Here is a 25,528-nt window from a genome sequence, read left to right as displayed (position 1 = left end):
ACAATATTTTGGATCTGATGAAATGGTATATTGTTATTTAGTTCTCGGCTAATGGTCTCTTAACTATGAAAACATTGTTTCACCTATAATACAATATAAAATTTTCATTTATTTACCAATACAGCTCTTTATTGTAAAATTACACAATTGCTAATCCGTTCAGTAATACCAATACAGGAAATATCTTGTGACTGAAAATACGTAGGTTTTCCACACGTTTGTTATGCTTAAACATTTTTACGCACTTCATTAAAAATTCGGTATCCATAACCTATTCTCTTGATGACAACGCACAATGGAAATCGGCGTGTCTAGGAGGATTTCAAACTATTCATGACTTCTGAGCTATACTATGATCGATGCTATAACGTTATTGAATATATTAAATGGAACAATGTGGAATCCGTGTTTTCATGCTTCACATCATTTGCCATAGCTACCAATGAGAGCTCACCACTGAGCCACTGACCAATTCTCTCCTAGACCTACGGTACAAACTAGGAAGTACAAAGGAAATAATATCTCTGAAATGCAAAGATCTTACGTGTGCACCATGTTGTCTTCTATATGATTTTGATAAAATTTTTGAAACTGTGAACGATTTTTATGGGATCAGAATGTTATTTAATATTTATTAAGTTGGTGAATGTGGTTTTTTACCATTTTATTCACTTTTCAATATCATATTTTTTTCTTTATCATAACCTCTTGGATGCGTTGCAAGAATAAATAATTGTGTATAAAGCAGATTTATCCTTTTACGGAGGTTCCAGATGACTAAAGGATTTTCTTCCCACATCACTTTCTTACATGCCAAGAATGATTGGGCAAATGATTCAACAGCAGACAAACGAACGGGGGACACGGCTTCGAATCCCGTTTGTATCTGAAGTTACAGAACTGCTATTTCCATTTGTTACCAATGTTTGCTCATACTTCGCTGTAAACAGAATTGTTTTTGCGGTATTTTTTCCGTGTAAAATGTCTTCAAAACTGACATTCTCCACGAGCATCCTACAATACTGAAAATAAAAATTAGGCATCAGCGATTGTGTTCTAACAACATAGAGTGCTAGGGGATGACGCCTACTGCAGATATTTGTACTTCTTAACTCCGTGTGCATCAAATCACCTGAAGTTTAGTTGGAAACTAGACGCAATCTATGTTTTACTCAGCATACAAGTTGACGCGCTTTTTGTACTCCTCTGATGACGAGACACTCCTTCGTTCCTGTATTGATGGTGTGAACGTTTGCGGCTATTGCTTTTAAGTAAATAAAAAAATAATTTGCGGCACGTAGTTCTCTGACGATTTGAAGATAGGAGACGTATTGTCCGTTGCACTGTGTAGTACAGTGATCTGATAATCAGCGGATATGGATATTGTTTGGCGGCTTAGCTCAAATGAATTGGAATAGTAGTTCGCTTTTGTGTCTGAAACTTCGCCTATATACAAAACCGCCGGAATAAATGTGTCATAGTTTTAGGAAATAACCGCAATATGAGGAACCACCGTGAAATTAGCCCAGTGGAAGCGAGTTTCCATGGCGTAACATTAATTGTATGGGTTCCCTTTCTTTTAGCATTATAGATTCTGTCTGATGAAGTGAAATTTCGTATTTACATAAGGAAATTAGCTATGATAATGTGAAAAGGGTTGAAGTCTCCTGATACGGCAAACTATAGGTCGTCAAGGTTAGCCGAAGTAAATTATTATTCGTCTTATACATTATCTGGCGCATTACTGTTTACTCAGAGCATTACATGCTAACAACACGTAGCCCGTAGCTCCGAACCCCTAAGGGACCCTTACATGCAACGAGACACTAGGATACGCAATGAAGCTATTAAAGCCTACTTGGGTTAGCCACGATGGTGAGTTCTCAATATGAACGTTTTTTCAATACATAGAAAATTATGAGCTCCATAATGAACTACGACACAAAATTATCATTGTATAATTAATATTTTTTTTCAGAACTTCCTATTTTCTCCGTTGACATCCATCCTGATGGATCCAGGTTTGCAACAGGAGGACAAGGTACTATTATGTGATGTATTTGGTATAATATGTTTGTGAACTTAATGTAAATCTTGTGTTTGACCAAAAGCATTTATTTATATCAACAGGACACCTCTTCCACAGTGCAAGTGTAGAAGAAAGATGTAGTAGCATCAGTGTGTTTTCGTAAAGATCTGCACCAAGAATAGAATAGATTTATTCACCCTTGAGTACAATTGAATGCACATATTTGTCTCTGTTATAGCCCACTAAAAAAATTTTGTGTGTGCATTCAGCAGCAAATGCACAGTAGGCTATATTAATTTTATACATATAGATCACAAAGGACTAAGAATGTATTAGCCACTGCATAAAACTATGGTGCATAAGGGAACCAGAAATGAACAGTTTGAAGCTATTTGATTTATCAACTATGCAGAACTATGTCCAAAAGAAGAAATGGATTAAGAAATTGTGAACTGTTGGTTGGTTTGTGGGATTGAAGGGACCACATTGCTACGGTCATCAGTCACTGTGAACTGTTAACAAAAAATTTGATTCTCAGATCATAGACCTTTTGAATATCACAGTTGTCAAGATGGTTTTTAGTTTCACACATTTGGTCCATGACAGTGCTACCAGTAGTTGGCTTTGCCGTTAGTTTATTTCTATGTGCTTTATGATCAATTGACGGAAATCACAATTTGTGGACTATTACACCAGCTTTGTGTACAACAGCATTGTTACCCGTGTATTTCATCTTTTTGCAGGTGGAGATTCTGGAAGAATTGTTATTTGGAATATGGCTCCAGTTGTTAGTCCAGAAATTGAAAATGATGAAAATATACCGAAAATGTTGTGCCAAATGGATAATCACCTAGGTATGCTTACAGCCTACACTTATTTGTTTCTTTCATTTTTTAAGGAGCTATTTCTTACAACAAAATTTCAGATGAACGTCAACTGTAATGATCACATGGTTTCTCAAATTTTCACTGCAATAACTGCAGGTGGTTCATTTTAAGTGACTGCTCATATATACATGAAGCTTGGTTTGTTCTGCACTCTGTACATCATAGATTGAAACTTCCTATGGGTTGACTCTTACACCGTAGATTACAGTAACCAGCCACTTATTACAGTGCTATTTATTTATTTATTTAAACAGCACCGTTATTGATTATGAACTGACAGGTTCATCTTCAGATGGCTAGTTCACGTTTTACATTAGCTTTTGCCTTTTGTTTCCCCAACGGATGAAATTTCATTGGGGTAATGGTGCATTACAACCAAAACAAGATGTGAGGCAATGTCTTTTTAACTATAATTGTGCCTCACAACAATTTTAAGTGAAGTAAACAAATTATTAAAGGGAAGACATTTTACAGTGCTATTTATTTATTTATTTCAACAGCACCGTTATTGATTATGAACTGACAGGTTCATCTTCAGATGGCTAGTTCACGTTTTACATTAGCTTTTGCCTTTTGTTTCCCCAACGGATGAAATTTCATTGGGGTAATGGTGCATTACAATCAAAACAAGATGTGAGGCAATGTCTTTTTAACTGTAATTGTGCCTCACAACAATATTAAGTGAAGTAAACAAATTATTAAAGGGAAGACATTCCGGTGAGTAACCGAAACATTCTGTAACTTTACAGGTGTCTTTGCTACAGGCTGTGTCCTTCCTAGTTCTTGGTAAGGGTTATTTAGTGCCCACACCCCCACACTTCCTTTGTTTCTGCATGCAATTCTTCCAAAATTTTCATTGGTGATTTGTCTATTATGTAATATAGCTTTTCTGAACATATCTTGCTAAACTAAAGTGTGTTAATGTGGAGGGACAATAGATGTTGGGATGCGCTACATTTCATGGCATAACTACAACCTTTATTTTGTATTCACATTTTTAGTGTCACTACCTCACAACCAATTTGCTGCCTCTAACAAAACCTAGACCTTGGGCTAATGTTACAGGTAAATTTGTTAACAAAGATGTGATGTTGATGGGGGACGGAACTCAGTCACACATGAACCTCATTTCCTTAACTCCTGAGGAAAAAAATCCTATGCGTATAGAACTCATTACCAAGTCCAATATGACCTTATAAAATGTAAAAGCCATAAAAATTCTGTAGTATGTGTGAATGATGGTACAAAAACTTTTTGGTCTCTGTTTTTACCTAATACACAAGGCATAATCCGTATCACTTCAGGCAGGGGGGTTACCTTCATAGTCTCGGATGTTATTGAATTTAGCATATGTTAAAATTCAGGAGTAAGTGAGAATCATGTATTTTTTTGTTTTCCCCACAAAAATTTCTGCCACTGAGATACAGGCCTCCAAAGATGACACTGTGAACACTATTTTGAAGATGCAAATTTTGGAATTTTTTTAAAAAATGCTGTATCTCTGTAAAAGTTCTAGATATTTTGTTAGAGTTTTTTTTTTATTTGAAAGATAATTGCTGTATGATGACAGTGGTATCCTCCATTTGGACATATCTGTCAAAGTTCTTTTTCTTAATTTACAATTTTTTTTTTTTTTTTTTTTTTTTTTTCAAAAATGTCAATCCAGAAAAGTTAGATCTTTTTTCTGTCGATTATTACCAATTAGTGCTATCTTCTGTGTAAAGGAGAGCTTCCACTTTTAAGTTGGACAGGTTTTATTTTTTAAAAAATATTTTTTTTTAACTTTCAAAGGTAATATATGCTTTTAATGAAGTTGTTTCTTACTAATTTCTTTGTTACAATGTTTATTTCCATTGTCTTTGTTGCAGTTATCTCTTATCACTTTCTTTGTTGCAGTTATTTCTTTTCAGTCTCATTGTTGCAGATATTCTTACACTTTGTTGTAGTTTCTTGTCAGTTTCTTTATTGTGGTTGTTCATTGCAGGTTTCTGTATTGTAGTTGTTCAGTGCTAACTTGTTTTCTGAAAATGCTTCTAAGAAATCTGAGTCCATACAGTAAGTTCTCTGTTTTTGTGAGCAATTTGCCAGTTGACACAGTTGCAGTGTGCTTTGTGAAAAGGACTGTTTGAAATGTCTTCTGACTGGGGCCACGGGAGAGTGAAGTCTGCTGACTATTTGCATATCCATAAAAGACTGATATAAAAGACGGACAAAAAAACAGACTTTACTCAAGTTGGGAATAAGTGTTCTCATTTGAAGAGTCTGTTTCAAAGTTAAGGTGTTTCCAGTTATGAATTTTTGTGTTCTAAATGTTTTAACAGAATAACAACAATGATAGTATCTGAACAAGGTGAAGCCTCCCATGGTGCAGCTGATGCAGATTTTGCATCAATAGAGGAAGAGTTAAATACCCTGAATCAGTCAACTACAGAGGTAGATGTTAGTCCTGTTTAGAAACTGTGGTCAGTGAAGTCGAGCCACAAGCTCTTTGCCTCAAGAAAGCTCAGAGAAATTACTAAAGCAGTGGATGAATGCACTACAGCAAAACTGACCAAACTCATCAAAGTAAAAATTCCATCTTCAGAAGAAAATGAACCAAAGCACTCTTTCACCTCTTGCCAAGAATTTTTCACAAATATCAATTCAGCTGTTGAATATTGTGCACCCTACAGTGAAAGGGTGCAAGTTTTAACTATTGTTCCAGAGACATTTTCAAAGAAAACAATTTTGAGCCATATTCCATCAGTATCAAAGTACATTGTAGACAACTCAAGAAATGTGAGGTCTGTAAAAGGAGTCTTTGGAAGGCCAGATCCCTATTAGGCCTATGTTCATCCTGTAGAAGCAGCTTAAGTTCAAATAGAGCAGTCATTTATCTGGAAGATAAGTAGAACTGTTCTCGCCTGAGTGACAACAAAAAAGACACTATATCTGTAACAGTTGAAAGTCAGAAAGTTATGTAAGTGAAGAGGTACATGACTGGTGGTATTAAAGAAACTTAATAGCAATTTATAAGAGCATCTATACAACTTCACATGTTGGAAGATCAAAATTTTATGCACTGCAATCCAAGTGGGTAGTTCCACACCCATCTAGAGATGTCTGTTTGTTTGTGTACTGCGTGAATTTTGAACGTTGTATGGTAACTTTGAAGAACTTACTGGAGCACGTGACATATGACACCTTGGTTGTTGGGCATGTGAAGTCATTAGTAGTCTGTTATGTAAAGCAAGATACTTGTTTGTTTCAAGAATTTGGCAACTGCCTTGGAAAGGCAGACGTAGCAGATAACTCTGCAGAAATTACATATGTGACATGGGAGGAAAGCAAACTAATTAAGAAAACTGTTGCCTTTGACAGTCTCGTTGATGAACTTGGTAAATGGTCAGTGAAAGGAATAACACACCAGCATCTGAAGAAATTGCAAGAACAACACATTGCAGAAGTGAAAGAGTGTGTACAGGCTGAAGAACTATGTTTAGTGCTTCACTGTGATTTTGCTGAGAACTGGTCTGTAATACTCCCACAAGAAGTACAAGGGTATCATTGGAGTAATAACCAGGTTTCAATTTTTACAGGAGTGACATATTTTCAAAACAAGACCACAAGTGTTGCAGTTATAAGTGATGACATAGGCCATGACTCAGCACATGCCTTGCTAGCAATGCGCCAAATTCTTCAACTGCAAACAGGGGCAGAGATCATCATTATTTCTGATGGTGCTCCTAGTCATTTTAAGTGCTACTGGTCACAGGAAGAGTCCTTGTGATGGTATAGGAGGCCTGCTGAAGCAATATGCTACAAAACACAATCTTTCGAGATCAAATACAGCTGCAATTCAGAATGCTGAGGATTTTACGAGAGTCGTGAAATCTTGCACATCCACAGCCCTCATTCTTTTGTCCAAAGAGGAAATCAAAGAATTCTGTGTGCGGAAAAAAAAAGAAGAATGGTCCAAACAAACTACTACTGCGAAAGAAATTCAGAAGACACGTTTTTGGACTCAAAGTGATGGGCAAACTCATATTGCATGCACTTTAAAGAGCAAGAGACAAGAAATTTCATTCGTTCGGCCGACACCTTAGAAACAGCAGGATAATATTCGGATTCACAACCTGAGAAGGGGAGTGTTTGTGGTGTGTGTGTGTATACAAAATTGTAGTGAACTTTATGCTAAAACATGGACCAGCTACTGGATACAGGTTTCCAGCTGAAGGACAGCAACAACGCCATCAGTGCTCACTTCCTGTTCAGTGTTTTGAAGATTGTAAGTGCTCCAGTTCCTATTGGTTCAACAGGAATGCATGACTGTATATCAAAGATACTGAAGCAGTGGAACACACTTTTAGTTCATTGACTGTCTAATTTCAATTCAAAACAGAGTGCACAGAAGTTGTATAAAGTGAAGCTTTTAAGTCTTCGAACCTTTCACATACATTTTGGAACCATTTAAAATGCTTGAAAAATGAGTCTCTTACTCATCTTTCAAAACTAAAATTGTGTTAAATAAGGCTAGGTTTTGATGTTTATGAGCCTGTTGTGTGATAATGTGGTAATAAAACAGGTTTTATGTATGGCAAAAATTTCACTTGCTTATAAAACCTGTTCAACCTAAAAGTGGAAGCTCTCCTTATCAGCAAATGTAAAACTATATAGTACTAATCATCAGGAAAGAAATCAAAATTTTATGGATTGGCATTTTTAAAGAAAAAAATCCATAAATTATAAGTAAAGTTCAGAATGCTATAATAAAATAACTTTGACAGATAAGTCCAAATGAAGAATTTCTTTGTAATCATAAAGCAGCTATCCTTCAAATAAGAAACACCCCCAACAAAATATCTGGAACTGGTCCGGAGATACAGCATTTTAAATTTTTTTTCCAAAATTTACAACTTCAAAATGGTATGTGCAGTGTCATCTTTGGTGGGCTGTATCTTGGAACAGAATTTTTTTTTTTTTTTTTTTTTTGAGAAAACAAAAATGTGTGTGTTTCTTACTTAGTTTGACATTTTAACATATGCTAAATTCAGTAACATCTCAGATGATGAAAGTAAGATTTTCTCCTAGCCTTCCTGTATTGATATGGACTATGTCATAAGTAAATAAATAAATAAAATTACTGCATATGACAGTTGATGTGATATGAAGTCTGGTTGTAAGTAAAGGCCTATAGCAGTTAGAATAATTTGAACGATGCAAAGTGATAGCCTATAAAACAAAGAACATGAATGAAAAGTGTTTGCTGCATACAAGGATAAATTTGATAATACTGATGATTATGTAATTCCAATCCCAAAGAAAGCCGGTGTCGACAGGTGTGAAAATTACTGAACTATCAGTTTAATAAATCATGGCTACAAAATACTGACACACATTATTTGCAGAGGAATCGAAAAAGTCGTAGAAGCCGACCTCAGGAAAGATCAGTTTGGATTCCATAGAAATGTTCGAACACGCGAAGCAATACTGACCCAATGACTTATCTTAGAAGATAGATTAAGGAAAGGCAAACATACATTTCTAACATTTGTAGACTCACTGAAAGCTTTTGACAATGTTGACTGGGGTAAAATAAAAGGAGAGAAAGGCTATTCACAATTTTTACAGAAACCAGACAGCAATTATTACTACAAGAGTCAAGCAGTGCGAAAGGGAAGCAGCGATTGAAAAGGGAGTGAGACAGGGTTGTAACCTATCCCCGATGTTATTCAATCTATATATTGAGCAAGCAGTGAAGGAAACAAAAGAAAAATTTGGAGTAGGAATTAAAATCCATGGGAAAGAAATGGAAACTTTGAGGTTTGTCAACGGCATTGTAATTCTGTCAGAGACAGCAAAGGACCTGGAAGAGCAGTTGAACAGAATGGACAGTGTCTTGAAAGGAGGATGTGAGATGACCACCATCAAAAGCAAAAGGAGAATAATTGAATGTAGTCAAATTAAATCAGGTGATGCTGAGGGAATTAGATTAGGAAATAAGACACTGAAAGTATTAGATGAGTTTTTTTCTTTGTAGAGCAAAATAACTGAGGATTGTCGAAGTAGATAGGATATAAAATGTAGATGGTCTCTGGTAAGGCAACTGTTTCTGAAGAAGAGAAATTTGTTAACATCAAGTATAGATTTAAGTGTCAGAAAGTCCTTTTAGAAAGTATTTGTATGGACTGTAACCATGCATGTTAGTGAAACATGGACAATAAATAGTTTAGACAAGAAGAGAATAGAAGCTTTCAAAATGTGGTGCTAGAGAAGAATGCTGAAGATTGGATGGGTAGATCAAGTAAAATGAGGAGGTACTGAATAGAATTGGGGAGAAGAGGAATTTGTGGCACAACCTGACTAAAAGAAGGGATCGATTGGTAGGACACATTCTGAGGCATCAAGGGATCACTAATTTAGTATTGGAGGCAAGTGTGGAGGGTGAAAATCATAGGGGGAGACCAAGAGATGAATACACTAAGCAGGTTCAGAAGGATGTAGGTTGCAATAGTCTTGCTTTTAGAAAAGTGTTACGAGAAATTTGTTACATAAGCAATTAAGACTAAATGCTTGTTCCAGATCATAGCAGATAGTGCTCAAAGTAAAAAATTTCAATGTTATGGAATACTGTACATAGAGGACAGACATGAGGTATTATTTAAATGAAAGCTCCGTGATTAATTGCAACATAATTCATTTTTTTATAGTTTTGTGTTATCTTTTGCAGATTTCTGCTGAATTGATCACACAAATACTACTATAGACAGAAGGGCATGTGCTAAATACCAGTCCAGAATAAAGTATCTTGAACTGTTGTACCTGTTCAGTGACAGAGGGTCCTCATAACACTATCAGTCTGTGTAGCTTTCATCTATCTAAGATTCAAGACCTGGACTGACAAGAAATAATATTTTAAAAACTTTTCGCTTCATGAGTTGTTTGTTTAGTGAACATGATTAAAAGTTCAGGATCAACACGGAGATAAATGGAATCTTAGGTTCATAAGAGAAAGAAGATACCTAGCGACAGTAGTACAGGAATAAAACTAAACTCAGAACAAGATAGCAGTAAACATAAAATCCATGAAGGTTCAGTGCTACATCTATTTCAGAGTTTAATCCACCTAAATGGTCTAACATTGACCTCAATGGAGTGTTCAAAAACTCTTAATTCTTCTTGAAGAGATTAGCATGTTCATCAAAAGGCAGCTTCGACTATAGCATACGTATTTCAGGAGACTGTTGAATAGGCCTACTGCAGGTTCACACTAAAAAAAAATTCATGTTCTGAGTTGGGTTGGTGTGGGGGGAGGAGACCAAACTGCGAGGTCATTGGTCTCATCGGATTAGGGAGGAACCATCCCAGCATTTGCCTGAAGCAATTTAGGGAAATCATGAGAAACCTAAACCAGAATGGGTGGACACAGGATTGAACTGTCATCCACTCAAATGCAAGTCCAGTGTGCTAACCACTGTGCCACCTCGCTTGGTCATGTTCTGAAATTTCAAATGAGTAAAAAAGAATCTTCTGGTACCAGAAATAGATACTAATGATCATGTGCAAGGTGAAATAGCGTGTGTAAAATTACTTGGTGCTCAGTTGGCTAACAAGCTAAAATGGCGTCAATACATATGCCTACATAAATTAATCAAGTTACTCAACTTACACCCCTCCCCCCCCCCCCCTTTCCTCTTCTTCCCCTGACTCAGTTGTATCATTCGTTATATTGTCTTGAAAACCTAGGTTGCTATTTTGTGTTTTGTAATGTTCGCAGCCTCATGTTGACCTAGGAGATGCGAAAATGTCAATATGGTAGTAGTCGTGGATATTGGCCCCTTGTAGAACTCTGCCCATGGGTGAAAATCAGCCTCTCTTAATACTTCACTCCATAGGCTGTATGGATACAAGGCATACTAATGTAAAATGTGTTACTCTTTTATGAGACTTAAATGTACAGAGTGAGCACAAAGTCTTGCCCTGATTGTAATAATAACCGTTTGACATAATAATTTACATTTTATGCTGTTACTTAGGTTAGTGTTACTAGTTTCTTTTTAAGACCACTTATGTTAGTAAACCTCAACAGGTACTCCCTTGGTAGCTCGGAGAATGTTGAGGCGGTATGCCAGTTCCCGCAAGGTGTTTCGTAACGTGTTCTGTCACAGTACCCACAGCAGCTTGTATTCTAGCCTTCAGTTTGTCGTCGTCAGCAACTGGTGTGACAAAGACTCTGTCCTTGATATAGCCCCAGAAAAAAAAGTCAAGGGGGCGTAATGTCTGGAGAGGGGAGTAATGTCAGGATTGGTGGATTGGAAGGAGTGCTATACCATGACAGAGTCTTCGTCACACCAGTTGCTGACTGAAGGCTAGGATACAAGCTGCTGTGGGTATTGTGACAGAACAGATGTTACGAAACACCTGGCGGGAACTGGAATACCACCTCGACATTATTCGAGATACCAAGGGTGCACATGTTGAGGTTTACTAAAATAAGTGGTCCAAAAAAAAAGAAAAAAAAAAACTATTGACAGTAACCTATGTAACGGCATCAAATATAACTTATTATGTCAAACAGTTTTTCTGTTATAAATTTTTATAATCAAGGTAAGACTTTTTTCTAAAATCATTGTCAATGCAAATGTAACATGCTCCTTCATGGCAGCTGCTGATACATGGGACAGCTCGTGTTTTTTTTTTCCTAACAGTTCGTGAGCACTATTTAGCTACCAACAGTGAAAATTAGAATATCTCCCACTTAGACACACCGGAACACCTCTTTCTGAGGAAGTAATAGGAAGAGAAGAGCAAGTAGACGAAGATGACAAGGGAGGTGACATTCTGCAACAAGAATTTGACAGAGCTCTAAAAGAACTACGGGACAACAAAGTAATGGGTGTTGATTAGATTAGATTAGTACTTGTTCCATAGATCATGAATACGACACTTCGTAATGGAATGTAGCTATGTGGCTATCTGTCAGACTTTTGATGCTATTAGGTAAGTGACCAAAGACTTTTGTGGCAGCATAATTTACCCCCTTCTGAGCCAAAGTTAGATTTAACCTTGAGTAGTGAAGATCATCCTTTCTCTTAGTGTTGTAGCCATGTACACTGCTATTACTTTTGAATTCTTTCAGATTGTTAATAACAAATTTCATAATTGATATATTTATTGTGAGGCTACAGTGAATATTTCTAGCTCTTTAAATAAGTGTCTGCAGGATGATCTTGGATGAGCTCCAGTTACATGCTTTTGTGCAGCCCCAGAATATGATGCCATACGAAAACAGAGAATGAAAATAGCCGTGGTAAGCTAATTTACTCAGATGTACATCGGCAAAATTTGCAACGACCCTAATAGCATAAGTAGCTGAACTCAAACGTTTCAGCAGATCCTCAGTGTGCGATTTTTTTTTTTTTTTTTTTTTTTTTTTTTTTTTTCAGTTCAACCCCTCATCAATGCATACACCTATAAATTTTGAATATTCTACCTTAGCTACCGATTTCTGGTGGAAGTCTATATTTATTAATGGTGTCATTCCATTTACTGTGTGGAACTGTATATACTGTGTTTTGTCAAAGTTTAATAATAGCCCATTTCCAGAGAACCACTTAATGATTTTCTGAAAAACGTCGTTTACAATTTCACCGGTTAATTCTTGTCTGTTGGGTGTGATAGCTATATTTGTATCATCAGCAGAAAGTACCAGCTTTGCATCTTCGTGAATATAGAATGGCAAGTCATTAATATATATTAAGAACAGCCGAGGGCCGAAGACCGAACCTTGTGGCACCCCATTCTTGATTGTTTCCCAGTTTGAGAAATCACCATTTTTTGCATATTATGTGAACTGCTTATTTCAACTTTCTGCACTCTTCCAGTTAGGTATGATTTAAACCATTTGAGCACTGTCCCATTCATACCACAGTACTTGAACTTAACTAGAAGTATTCCATGATTTACACAATCAAAAGCCTTTGATAGATCACAAAAAATTCCAACGGGTGACTTCCGGTTACTCAGAGCATTTAATATTTCATTAGTGAAAGTATATATAGCATTTTCCGTTGAAAAACCCTTCGGGAAATCAAACTGACATTTTGTTAAAACTTTATTTTTACAAAGGTGTGAAGCTACTCTACATTACATTACTTTTTCAAGAATTTTGGATAAAGCAGTCAGAAGAGAGATTGGGCAGTAGTTGTTGACATCAGACGTATCCCCTTTTTTATGCAGTGGTTTAACAATGGCACGCTTCAGTCTACCTTGCTTCAGAGAGCTATTACATATGTGGCTAAGAATCCCACTTATTTCTTGGGAACAAGCTTTTATTATCCTGCTGGAAATGCCATCAATTCCATGTAAGCATTTATTCTTAAGAGAGTTTATTATCTTCCTAATTTCAGAAAGAGAGGTGGGTGGAATTTCAGTCGTATCAAATGGTGTGGGTAAGGCCTCTTCCATTAACTGCCTTGCTTCTTCTAATGAACATTTAGATCCTATTTTCTCTATAACATTTAAAAAATGATTATTCAAAATGTTTTCGACTTCCGGCTTGTTGTTTCTCAAGTTTCCATTCGCTTTGATGGTGATGCCATCATCCTGTACTCTTGGTTGCCCTGTCTCCCTTGTAATAACATTCCAAATTGTTTTGGTTTTGTTATCAGAGGTATTAATCTCAGACATGATGCACATACTTTTGGACTTTTTAATAACCTTTCTTAATGTAGCACAGTAGTTTTTATAATATTTGACTGCTTCTGGATCATTACTCTTTCTTGTTGTTAGATACAGTTCCCTTTTGTGGTTACAAGAGATTTTTATTCCTTTAGTAAGCCAAGGTTTTTTGCGTGGTTTCTTATAATTAGATTTAACTACTTTCCTGGGGAAACAGTTTTAAAATTCTCTTACAAGTGTATCATGAAATAAGTTATATTTTAAATTAGCATCGGGTTCCTTGTAGACCTCATCCCAGTATAACTGCTAAAGATTTTCTCTGAAATTTCTAATTGTTGAGTCATTAATTGAACGCACAACTTTGGAGGGTAGTTTTGAATTACTGAATGGAGCTATGTCATATACTGTAACTAGCTGAGCATCACGATCAGAAAGGCCGTTCTCAACAGGACAAGAATTTTTGTTTTTAAACCTATCTTGGTCTATAAAAGTGTTATCTATCAATGTGCTGCTGTCCTTTACTATCCGAGTAGGAAAATTAATGACAGATGTCAAATTGAAAGAACCGAGCAAGACTTCCAGGTCATTCTTCCTATTACACTCTTTCAGTGAATCAATATTGAAGTCCCCACAAACAATAATTTTCTTTCCCCTATCTGACAGATAGCACAACAAGACATCCAAGTTTTCCAGGAATAAATGAAAGTTTCCTGAAGGGGACCTATATACTGTTACAATTATAAAAGAGCCCTCCTTCAGTTTAAGTTGACAGGCACATGCTTCTATATGTTGCTCTAGACAAAACTTTTTTGTATCTAAGCTTTTTACACAGTGATAACTTTCGACATATATGGCAATTCCTCCTCTCACCTTATTCTCTCTACTCATATGTGCAGCTAGTTTATAACCACTGACATTTACCTTTTCCATATCAGACACAATGTGATGCTCAGACAGGCATAGTATATCTATTACGTTATCAGATTCAATGTCATCTAAACAAACAAGGAGCTCATCTACTTTATTCTCCAATCCCGGAATATTTTGGTGAAAAATGGTAACATAATTTTTTACTTTACTTTTGTGAGAATCTACTTTTTTCTTTAATCCACCAATATTTTGGTTAAATATGGTAACATTATTATTTACTTTCCTCTTGTGAGAATTTTGTGAGTTTCGGACCTCTTTAGCACCTGCCTGCCTGAACTTCTCATTGGACACTGAGAACCAATAAACTAATAAAAAAAACTGCAGAACTAATAAAGAATGCTGGTGACAGCATGAAAATGATGCTGCTTAAACTTATTGGGTCCATCTATAACACAGAAGAGATACTGATGGACTTCCAGAAATGTATCATTGTTCCTACACCAAAGAAGGCAGCAGCTACAAAATGTGAACAGTACCGAACTCTAAGCCTAATATCACATGCTTAAAAAATTCTCATAAAAATAGTCCTGAAGAGAGCTGAAGAGAAGATGAAGGATATGAGTGAAGATCAGTTTGGTTTCAGAAGGGGATTGGGAACAAGAGAGGCGATTCTGGCATTGAGACTCATTATCGAAAAGCAATTACAGAAAAATAAATCTACTTATGTTGACTTTGTAGACACAGAAAAGGCATGTGATAACATTATCTGGCAAGAGATGTTCAGAGTGCTGAGGAAAAGTGGAATAAAGTACAAAGACATCTGTGTGAAAGTCGGTTTCTATAAGAATGAGGTAGCAGTGATTAGGAACTGTCACCAGGAACAAGAAGCAAACATTAGAAAGGGGTAAAACAAGGATGTGCTCTCTCTCCTCCTATATTCAATGCTTACATCCAGGAAGCTATAGACAAAGTTCGAGAACCTACTGAGGTGGGGATCAAAATTAATGGGCAGTAGATAGACTTGCTATGTTATGCAGATGATATTGCTATAGTCACGGAGACAAAAGAAGATCTAGAGGAAGTCCTCAGAACAATGGAAAAAATTCTATGCAATCAGTATGGAATGAGAATAAACAAGACAAAGACTAAAGTGATGGTATGCAGTACAGGAGCAGAATATGAACCTCTGAGGATGAGAATTGGAAGAGAGGAGCTGGAAGTGATAGAGGAATTTACTTACCTGGGAAGCAAAATCACAAGGGATGGTAGAAGCTGGAAAGAAATTGCGAGCAGAATACAAAAGGCCAAAATTGCATTTAATCAGAGAAGAAACTTACTCACCAGCAACATCTGCCCGAAAATGAGGAAACAAATCATGAAAGGTTTCGTTTGGAGTGTGGCCCTATATGGATGTGAAACTTGGACAGTTGGATGAGAAGAGAGAAGACGGCTAAAGGCCCTGGAGATGTGGTGCTATAGAAGGATGATGTGATGAAGGTCAGCTGGAGAGATAAAGTAACAAATGAAGAGGTGCTTAGAAGCGTACAGGAAACCAGATCTCTGTGGAGGCATATCCAAACAAGAAGAGACAAACTTGTAGGGCACATCCTACGACACAACATCATCATTGGAACAATAGCAGAACAAGCTATTGAGGGAAGGAATCGGCGGGGACCAAGGATATTATACATGCAACAGATCATGAATGACATTGGATGTAACACATATGTGGAAATGAAGAGGAAGGTAGACAGAAGAGAAGAATGGCACTTTGCTGCAAACCAACCTCAGGGTTGAGCACTAAAAGAAGAAGAAGAAATGAACATGAATTATTAACATATCTAAACACTGTTTCTGTACTATTGTGTAAACAAAGGCAAACTTAATTTCTAAACACTCAAGTTTTCAATTAAAAAAATAAATAAAAGGAAAGAAGTTAATCTAAGATAGTTAAGATCAGAAAGGAGGTGTTCTGTATGCTGACTATACTTCAAGCAGGTGAATATTGAATGATTAATGTACCCCACATCTGAGCTGTTGCAATAACAGGTGCCAGAATTTCTTAGTTGGAAATAAAATAAATGCATAGGAAAACAGGCTTGATTAAATCTCATCCTCACGATTGCAGACATAGCTCTACAGTGTATAGACTGTTGTGAAACCACAGAAATCTGGGTATGTGGGTTGTATCCGTATCCAACTATAATACATTGACACTAAGAGGAAGTTGTGCAACGTAAATGAAAGTTAGTGGGCATGTTTATACATCTGAAAGATGACGTCGCTTCAAATTTTGTTGCAGTCACATAAGAGTGGCCTAATAGAGCCATTATGAGGATGCAGATCAGCTATTGTTTAAATATACATTATAGTGGTCCTGAGCATTAGTTACTGTTGAAATTGGGCATGGGGAGTTGATGTAAGTCAAGAATGACTTTAAGATGAGGAAATCACCATTATCAAGGTATTAACACGATTCCCGTTGTCTGTCGCACTTCACATAGTGTAGACCGGGAACTGTCTGCCAGGCATGCCCGATGTAAAACTGACTGGGCATGGCCTGTGCTGCCTGAGTTGTTGTTGTTCTGCCAGCAGAGGGCGCGGCCGAATTCTTGCATGCCCTCTGGTGGACGGGACTTTACTTGCGGCAACTACTGTCTGTGACGCGCCGTGCCAATGTGCGCCTCCCGCGATCTTTCTGGTGGCTACTGCACTCCTCCTCCCGGGAGGGGGGGGGGGGGGTGAAGCCACTGTGAGCCACTGCATCGGAAGGTGGAGCGTCATGCAGTAGCGATGACCTCCGTGTCCATTGGCATGCTGGAGTCAGGGGTATCTGCCAACCCTCGAGCCGGAACCTTCGAATATGGTTGGAAGTGACCCACACGAAGAGGCCCCCATTGTCCCACCATCGGAGCCCAGGACAGAACGGGTGACAAGCTGTCGAACTCAGGATCCTGTTCCACCTTGGGAGGGGCAAGACCCAGTGGTGGGGACGATGGGGAAGGCACGACCACAGGTGAACCAGCCTCCTGAGAAACCGGGCCTGCGAGGGGGCTGGCTCTTGCCGGGGCATCTCTAATGATGACGATGCCGGTGCCGGAGCTACTGGAGGGCGCCAAGGCTGAGAACCATCGCAGTGTGGCGGAGTCACAGGGGGTAGGGGCGGTAGCATCCCCTGTGAAAACAACACGGGTGCTGGCAATGGGGAAGCTGGTGCCTGAGGGGTCGGAGGGTGGGTGCCCAAATGTGGACGTAGCTGATTTTGGTGATGACGCACCTCCCGGTCCCCCGCCTGCAAGGTATAGAGCCAGTGGCCATTGCGGCGCAGAACCACTGCCGGTATCCAACATGGATTGCGACCAAACCCACATGCCCAGACAGACATACCTGGTGGAAAGCCGGGTACCCCGTTTTGCAAAGACTGGCGAGGACCAGGCCAGAGGAGGTGCAGCAGAGTACTAGGTTGGCACCCGTGGAGGAGCTCTGCGGGGCTGCATTCTCCCATCGGTGTGGTCCGGTATGTCGTCAGGTAAAACGTCAACGCCTTCTCCGCAGGAAATTCGTGCACATACTTTTTCATCTGCGTCTTAAATGTGCACACCATACGCTCGGCTTCCCCATTCGATTGTGGATGAAAAGGGGGAGAGCAAACGTGCCGAATACTGAAGCACCTACAAAAATCCTGGAAAGTCTGCGAAATAAACTGAGGTCCATTGTCCGATACCAGGGTGACTGGCAGACCTTCCACAGAAAAGATTTTTGCGAGTGCCTGGATTGCAACTTCTGAAGTGGTTGAGGAGCAGCGAACCACATATGGGAATCGGGAATAAGCATCAATGACAATGAGCCAAAAGCCATTGAGAAACGGGCCCGCAAAATCTATGTGAACACGTTCCCATGCCTGGGTTGCAGGTGGCCATGAAGAGAATGCTGACCTGGAAGACGCCTGTTGGCTCACACACTGGGAACAGGCAGCCACCAAGTGCTCAATTTCTCTGTCAATACCAGTCCAGTACACATGTCTGTGAGCCAAGGTTTTAGTACGGGAAACACTCCAGTGCCCCTCATGTAATAACATGAGGACCTCCCTTTGCAAATTTGCAGGAACAACCACGCGAGGAGCTGTATCATCGGTAGCCAGAAAGAGAACTCCTTCCAAGACTGAGAGGCGGTCTCGTAGAGACGCCACATCCAAATGAAACCACATAATCTCCTCCCGATTGAACTTATTATCCGCGCCCACCGGAAGACAGGAAAGAGCGTTGACGTTGGCATGCTGTCCGGTAGGGCGAAAATGAATATCATAATGGTACTTAGAGAGGAACAAGGCCCAGCGCTACAGTTTGTGGGCCGCCCTATCTGGAATCTGAGAGGCGGGGCTAAATAATGATGTTAATGGCTTATGGTCAGTGATTAACTGAAACTTCACGCCATACAAGAAAGAGTGAAACTTGGTAACAGCATAGACAATGGCCAAAGCCTCTTTTTCCACCTGGTAGTAATGGGCCTGCGCGGGACTAAGAGTTTTAGACGCAAAGGCCAGTGGCTGCTCGGAGCCATCCGCATTGCGATGGGCCAGGACCGCACCCACCCCATACTGTGAAGCATCTGTAGCCAGGACCAACGGCTTATTGGGGACAAAGGTAGCCAAGCAAGGCGCTGACGTGAGGAGGCCCTTCAATGAGGTGAACGTTTGCTCGCATGCAGGCGATGAATCAAAAGGAACACCCTTGCACAGAAGGCAGTACAGAGGGCGGGCTATGGTGGAAGCCCTGGCAATGAACCGGTGGTAATAGGCAATCTTGCCTAAAAAAGCTTGTAACTCCTTCAGCAAAGCAGGCCACGGAGGTTGACAATACCTTGGACCAAACTTCCTAGCAGCTGGACGCCGTGCCGAGAGATGGTGTAGCCCACATGCTCAATGGATGGTTGGAAGAAGTTTGACTTGCAACGCAGGCCCACGGACCTGAATTTGAGAAAGAGGGTTCGAAGGTTGTGCAAGTGTTCCTTCATGCTGCAACCTGTGACAATTATGTCGTCCAGGTAATTAATACAACGAGGGATTGTCAACATGATGTGCTCAACATAATGCTGAAATATCGCCAGGGCACTGGATATTCCGAAGACCAACCGCTGGTATTGGTGAAGGCCAAACGGGGTGTTGATGACCGCCAGCCGTTTGGAGTCCTCATCAAGTGGTATGTGATGATAAACCTCCGAAAGTTCGATTTTCGAAAAATATTGGCCTCCCGCCATGTCGGTGAACAATTCATCAGAACGAGGCAAGGGATAGGTGTCCACCACCAATTGGGAATTAATGGTGGCCTTGAAATCGCCAAAAAGATGTAATTTTCCCGATGGTTTCCTGACAATAACGAGGGGCAAAGCCCACTCACTAGAAGAAATGGGAAGAATGACCCCGAGGGCTGTCAGCCGGTCTAGCTCTGATTTTACCTGAGGGCGGAGAGCCAAGTGGATCTGCCTCACACGTAGAAAACGTGGGCGAGGCGACGCCTTCAACGTTAAGTGAGCTTCAAAGTCTGGAACACGCCCCAGGCCCTCCTCACAGATATCCTTAAAGTCAGAGGTCAAAGATTCCAATGATTGATAGGAAACATCTTCGGAAACCAACTGTATGGTGTCTGCGATAGATAAATTGAAAGCTTGATAGACATCCAATCCAAAAAGGTTAGCGAAGCTCGCATCACTGACAACAATACAAGTAGGAGGCTGAGTGACTCATTTGTAAGTAACATCGGTAGTGAATTGACCCAGTAGGGGAATGAACTGTTTACCATAACCACAGAGACGCTGGTAAACTGACACCAATGGGGGCGACCCAAGGTCGGAGGAAGTTTGTGCATTCAACAAGGAAACTGCCACGCCCATATCTACTTGCAGTTGTAGTCGGTGCGACCGAACTGACACCACGATAAAGAGTTTGTGTGCCGATGTGTCGGGAGCCTGTCCTGATGAAAGTTCCTGAATGTCCTCTGTATCTGCTTCCTTCGATTCCTTTGAGGCTGAGCGGCAAACTTGAGCAATGCGTCCTTTTTTATTACATTTGCAACAAACTGCCCAACGCTGGGGCACTCTGACCGATCATGATGTATATAGCATAATGCACAGGATGGTAACAGGGGCCGGCGGCCGGAACTCTGTTTACGCGCCGTGCGGGAGCGGCCATAACGGCCGGATTGTACCGCTCGCACGTCTTCCACCCCGGACGCAGTGGACATGGCTGCGTCGCCCTGAACCACCGCGATGTCACACCACGCTTCCAACTGTTGACCTGCGGTGTGAGAGACTTCATACGATTGAGCAATGGACAAGACTTCCTCAAGGGAAGGATCTACCAAATGCAGGGCCCGTTGCTGGACCTCCTTATCAGGGGCCGAACAAACAATGACGTCTTGCACCATAACGTGGGCATACGACTCTCGCGATTGCTCCGTGACAAAATGACACTTGCAACTAAGACCGTGTAGGGTAGCGGCCCACACCCGGTAAGACTGATGGGGCTGTTTCTCGCATTGATAGAACTCAACCATAGCTGCCACAACATGCGCGCGGTGGCGATAATAGGAAGACAGCAATGAACACAATGCGTCAAAAGACAAGGATGAGGGTTCCTGCAACGGCGCTAGCTGCCGCAAAACTTGATACAGGGAGGGAGATATCCACGACAAGAAAAGAGCATTACATACCTCCGCATCGGCAACATGAAATGCCTGGAAATGCTGCCGAAGGCGATGTTCATATGTGTCCCAATCCTCCACTGTCTCGTCATACGGGGGAAAGGGAGGAGGGAACGGCGCTGGAGCAGACTGCATGGAGAGCAACGCCGGAAGTGCTTGTGTCATGGTTGCCATGAGCTCCTTCTGCTGCTCAACCAAAACCCGCAATAAATCCTCTATGCCGTGGATAAGCTGCGAAACCGGAACAATGACGCAACAAGTGAAAGAACGACCCTACTCGTCGCCAATTGTGTATTAACACAATTCACGTTGTCCGTCGCACTTCACTTAGTGTAGACCGGGAACTGTCTGCTAGGCATGCCCGATATAAAACTGACTGGGCACAGCCCGTGCTGCCTGAGTTGTTGTTGTTCCGCTGGCAGAGGGTGCGGCCGAATTCTCGTGTGCCCTCTGGTGGGCAGGACTTTACTTGCGGCAACACTGTCTGTGACGTGCCGTGCTGATGTGCGCCTCCCGTGATCTTTCTTGTGGCTACTGCAATAAACACCAGTGAGTTTGAAAGAGGTCATGTTATAGGGCTACAAGAAGCTGGATGTTCTGTTCCTTCCTTGAAATTGCAGAGACGCTTAGTAGGAATGTAACATGATTGGTGGCAGCTGTAGTCATGAAAATGTACAGTAGCAAGATGATTGGGCTCTGGACACCCACATGGCACTACAGAGAGATGATGACTGTGTTGGGCATATATCTCTGGTGCATTGTACTGCAACTGCAGCAGTAGTGGGCACCACAGTGTTACAAATTAGTTACTTCGATGACATCTTCGAGCCAGGTGCCCTTTAGCGTGCATTCCACTGACCCAAACCACCACCATCTGCGATTTCAATTGTGTCAATCGAGAGCTCGTTGGAGAGCGGGATGGTGGTCTGTTGTGTTTTCTGATGATAGCGGGTTCTACCTCATTGCCAGTGATGGCCCTGTGTTGGTTAGGAGGAGGCCATTTGAAGGCCTGCAGCCATTCTGTGTGTATGTTAGACACTCTGGATCTACACAAGGAGTTATGGTGTGGTTGCGATTTCGTATGACAGCGGCACCACCCTCGTGGTTATCCCACACTTCCTGACTACAAATTTGTACATCGATCTGGTGATTTGACGTGTTGTGCTGTCATTCATTAACAGCATTCCAGGGGCTGTTTTCCACAGGATAACGCACAACCGTAAATCACTGTTGTAACCCAACATGCTCTACAGATGGTCAACATGTCCCTTGGCCTGCTCGATCAGCAGATCTGTCTCCAGATGAGCACATATGGGACATCATCAGCTGACAACTTCAGGGTTTTCCACAAATGGCATTAACCATCCCCGTATCAACCCACCAAGTGCAACAGGCATTGGACTCTTATCCCATAAACTGACATCAGGCACCTGTATAACACAGTGCAGACATGTTTGCAAGCTTGCATTCAATATTCTGACAGTCACACCAGTTATTAATGGGCCAGCATTTCACATTTTCAATGGCTTATCTTGCACTTCCATTAACCTGTGATCTAGCAATGTTAATCACTTAAATAGGTTACCTAGGCAAATGTATTCCCAAAATTACATTACTCTACATTAATATTTTTGTGTTGCATTTTTTTAATCAGTGTATTTTCATTTTTTAACAGATGTCTTCCATTCCTCTTTTTCTCTGTAATCTGATGTCCCTTTTAATTTGATGTAATAAATTGGTGTAAGGTAGCCTGATATCTCAGAGAGTTCTGGATATGGCAGCTGCCTTGGTCAACAGTTTTGTTAAACAAAATGCCTGCATGAGCTTTAACCCAAAGTAAATGAATATATTTGTTTGTTTGTAAACATTCTGTTATTTTGTTACCTATGTCAATAACAAGTTTATTGCTGTGTTTACTCCAATTTCTGCTCTCTATAGCTCTAAGAATACTTTTAGAATCAGAAACAATTATAATACTTTCATTATGCTGGGTTAAAGAGTACTTAATGGCCTTCATGATTGCTCTTGCTTCCACCGTATATGAAGAAGCTGATAAAGCTTATACTGTTCAAAGTGACCCCTTTTTGGACATATTGCTCCTTTCTCCTTCTGATCTTACAGGATGAGTCAATCAATTTTCAGTCATTATGTGAACTGTGCAGCTACTAGCTACTACAAATCGTGGTGGCATAGTGGTTAAAAACTCTGGAGGGTTAGTGTGAGTGTTCAAATCCCAGGCTGATTATCCACATTTAGGTGTGCAGTAGTTTCACATATCCCCTCAAAACAAATGTCAAAACATCTTCTATCGGAAGAATATAGCCGATTTCCTTCCTCATTGTTGTCCTGTCTAAATGTGTTTTCCATTTGTAAATCATCTTTGACAAAATTGCTTATTTCTAAGAATGTTCTTGATAAACTTTGTACAATTTAATTTCTGTAAGATTTATCCGTATGCCTGTCATTTTTTACCTTCAGCATATAAAACAAAAACACAACAAAACAATGGAGCTAAAACAATCAGTTATTGACATCTTTAATTTTCTTTCCCATCTGTTTTTCACCCCCCTCCCCCACCCACCCACCCACCCACCCACCCACCGTTCCACCTCTGCTACGTGCACATGCACATGCACAATGCACTTTGCTTTTCACTCTTATTAACTCGTGCGTGATGTTTTAGTAGTAATCTCTGTCTTGCATATTACCCTGTCTTCCACCATTAATCTCGTCCGATGCTGTCCACTACAATCACTTTCCTTCTCATCCCGTACGGTAAGTCTCCCCTGACCCACAGTTCTGCGTGACTTTGCCAAAAACTATCCCTTTTCCTAGACCTCTCCAGTCCTTTTCCTTCACCCTTCTTCCTTCCCCTTCAACCGTTAAGGAGCCAATGGCTCTGAAAGCTTGCCATTTACGACAGTCTTTTATGTGTGTGTTCTGCTGCCACATGGTGAGTAGATTTTTTAAGATAAAACATTGGAACTGATATTACCTTGCTCTCTTCCTTAAATTTTTAATTGATTATACATTATTATTTGCTGCAGCAAAATATTCTGACTCCAAGACACTATAGTGGTTCATATTCATTCAGTTGATTTTCCACATGCTTGTAAGGTTCTCAGGCATTGCACTGGGTAGTGTCATGGAAAGTGCACTGTGCTTCAATGTAGCAGCTCGTCATCTTCAACTGTGGGGAGTAGTTGTAGCTCGTCAATTCATATACTGATTCACTAGAGAAGTGCAGATGCCAAGAGGCTATAACATCATCACAGATAACATTGACATCTATAGCTCCCTGCTAAAGAAATAGGCAGGGGACCCCAGATGCGTGACACATTGAAAACTGCTGCGGACCCCAGCACATTCATTGTGGCAAAGCTTAGCTCTCGTAGCTTTTGAGTCTGTCGGTGTAATCTTGTTGAATTAATGTATCTGCTCCAATCATTGCTTTAGTGCTACCAAAGCTGCGGAATCCTCTGTTTCTGTTGAGTAAATCATTTGCTATATGTATTTCAACCATTACTTTAATGGCACAGCTTGTGGCAGGGGTTTCCTGCCCCACATGTGGGATCAACGGCTCATTCTTCTGGTAGGGGGGCTTTGTATGCTGACATCTCCTATGATGATGTTATAGCCCTACTTCCTGGCACATGCATTCTTCTTAGAAACTTCTGTATAAATTGGCAGCCCACTTCAACTCAGCACAGTTCCACCAGAAAATGATGAGCAGCAACTTCATTGAAATATAACTTACGTTCTATGGCAGTAACCTACAGGGAGGAGACATCAACAGTTAAGAGTTTGATAATCTTCATTACGAGAGAAACAGACTGTTGCGTTCTCTTGCATTTTGATTAAGATTTTGGTTTCAGAAAACTTTATTGAAATTCACCAAGTGGGCACTGATGACAGTCAGAATTTGTTATACATAACAAGAACTAGACATGATCTCCAGAAATCTGTATTCACTTTCCCTTTCTTATATGGTCATGTCAGTTGGCATATTCCTGGAAGTGATAGGCAGTGTTATTTGGTCACTTTCAGACCAGGCTGAAGAAGCCATGGTGTGTCGAATTTCTGTCACCTTGCATACTGACCACTGCAAAAATATAAACATTGCAGACATACTGTGCTTAATTTCACAGATAAAGACATTTAGGATGCACACACCCAAGCAGAATATTACCTCTGTGATGATGAAAGCATTTCGATATTCAAGAGAGGACAAGTGTGACACCATTATTTTTTTGTCTCTGACATCTTATTTTGACAACATGACAGATTTATTGGAGATTTCCAGAAGAATTCTATGGATGCATACAAGCAAAGACATCCACACTCCTCAGTGCCCACCTATTAATGACCACCTGAAACCAAGACTT

General features: G+C 40.2%; 1 protein-coding gene across 3 annotated transcripts in view; it reads left to right on the top strand.

The window, feature by feature from the left end:
- The first annotated feature begins 881 nt into the window (after positions 1 to 881).
- LOC124711634 (protein HIRA-like) overlaps positions 882 to 25,528 on the top strand; it is a 237,620-nt gene continuing 212,973 nt past the window's right edge. The window contains exons 1-3 of one of the 3 annotated variants that reach the window (XM_047241820.1): positions 882 to 1,875; positions 1,979 to 2,041; positions 2,773 to 2,883. In XM_047241820.1, the coding sequence (XP_047097776.1) occupies positions 1,839 to 1,875; positions 1,979 to 2,041; positions 2,773 to 2,883 (211 nt within the window). In that variant the 5' untranslated portion in view covers positions 882 to 1,838. Of the gene's footprint in view, positions 1,876 to 1,978; positions 2,042 to 2,772; positions 2,884 to 25,528 lie in introns of those variants that run through there. The other 2 variants (XM_047241819.1, XM_047241821.1) reach the window with 2 other exon arrangements.

The sequence above is a fragment of the Schistocerca piceifrons genome, chromosome 8, assembly GCF_021461385.2.
Source record: "Schistocerca piceifrons isolate TAMUIC-IGC-003096 chromosome 8, iqSchPice1.1, whole genome shotgun sequence".
NCBI classification, from domain to species: domain Eukaryota; kingdom Metazoa; phylum Arthropoda; class Insecta; order Orthoptera; family Acrididae; genus Schistocerca; species Schistocerca piceifrons.
This window is presented reverse-complemented; position numbering and strand designations above follow the sequence as displayed.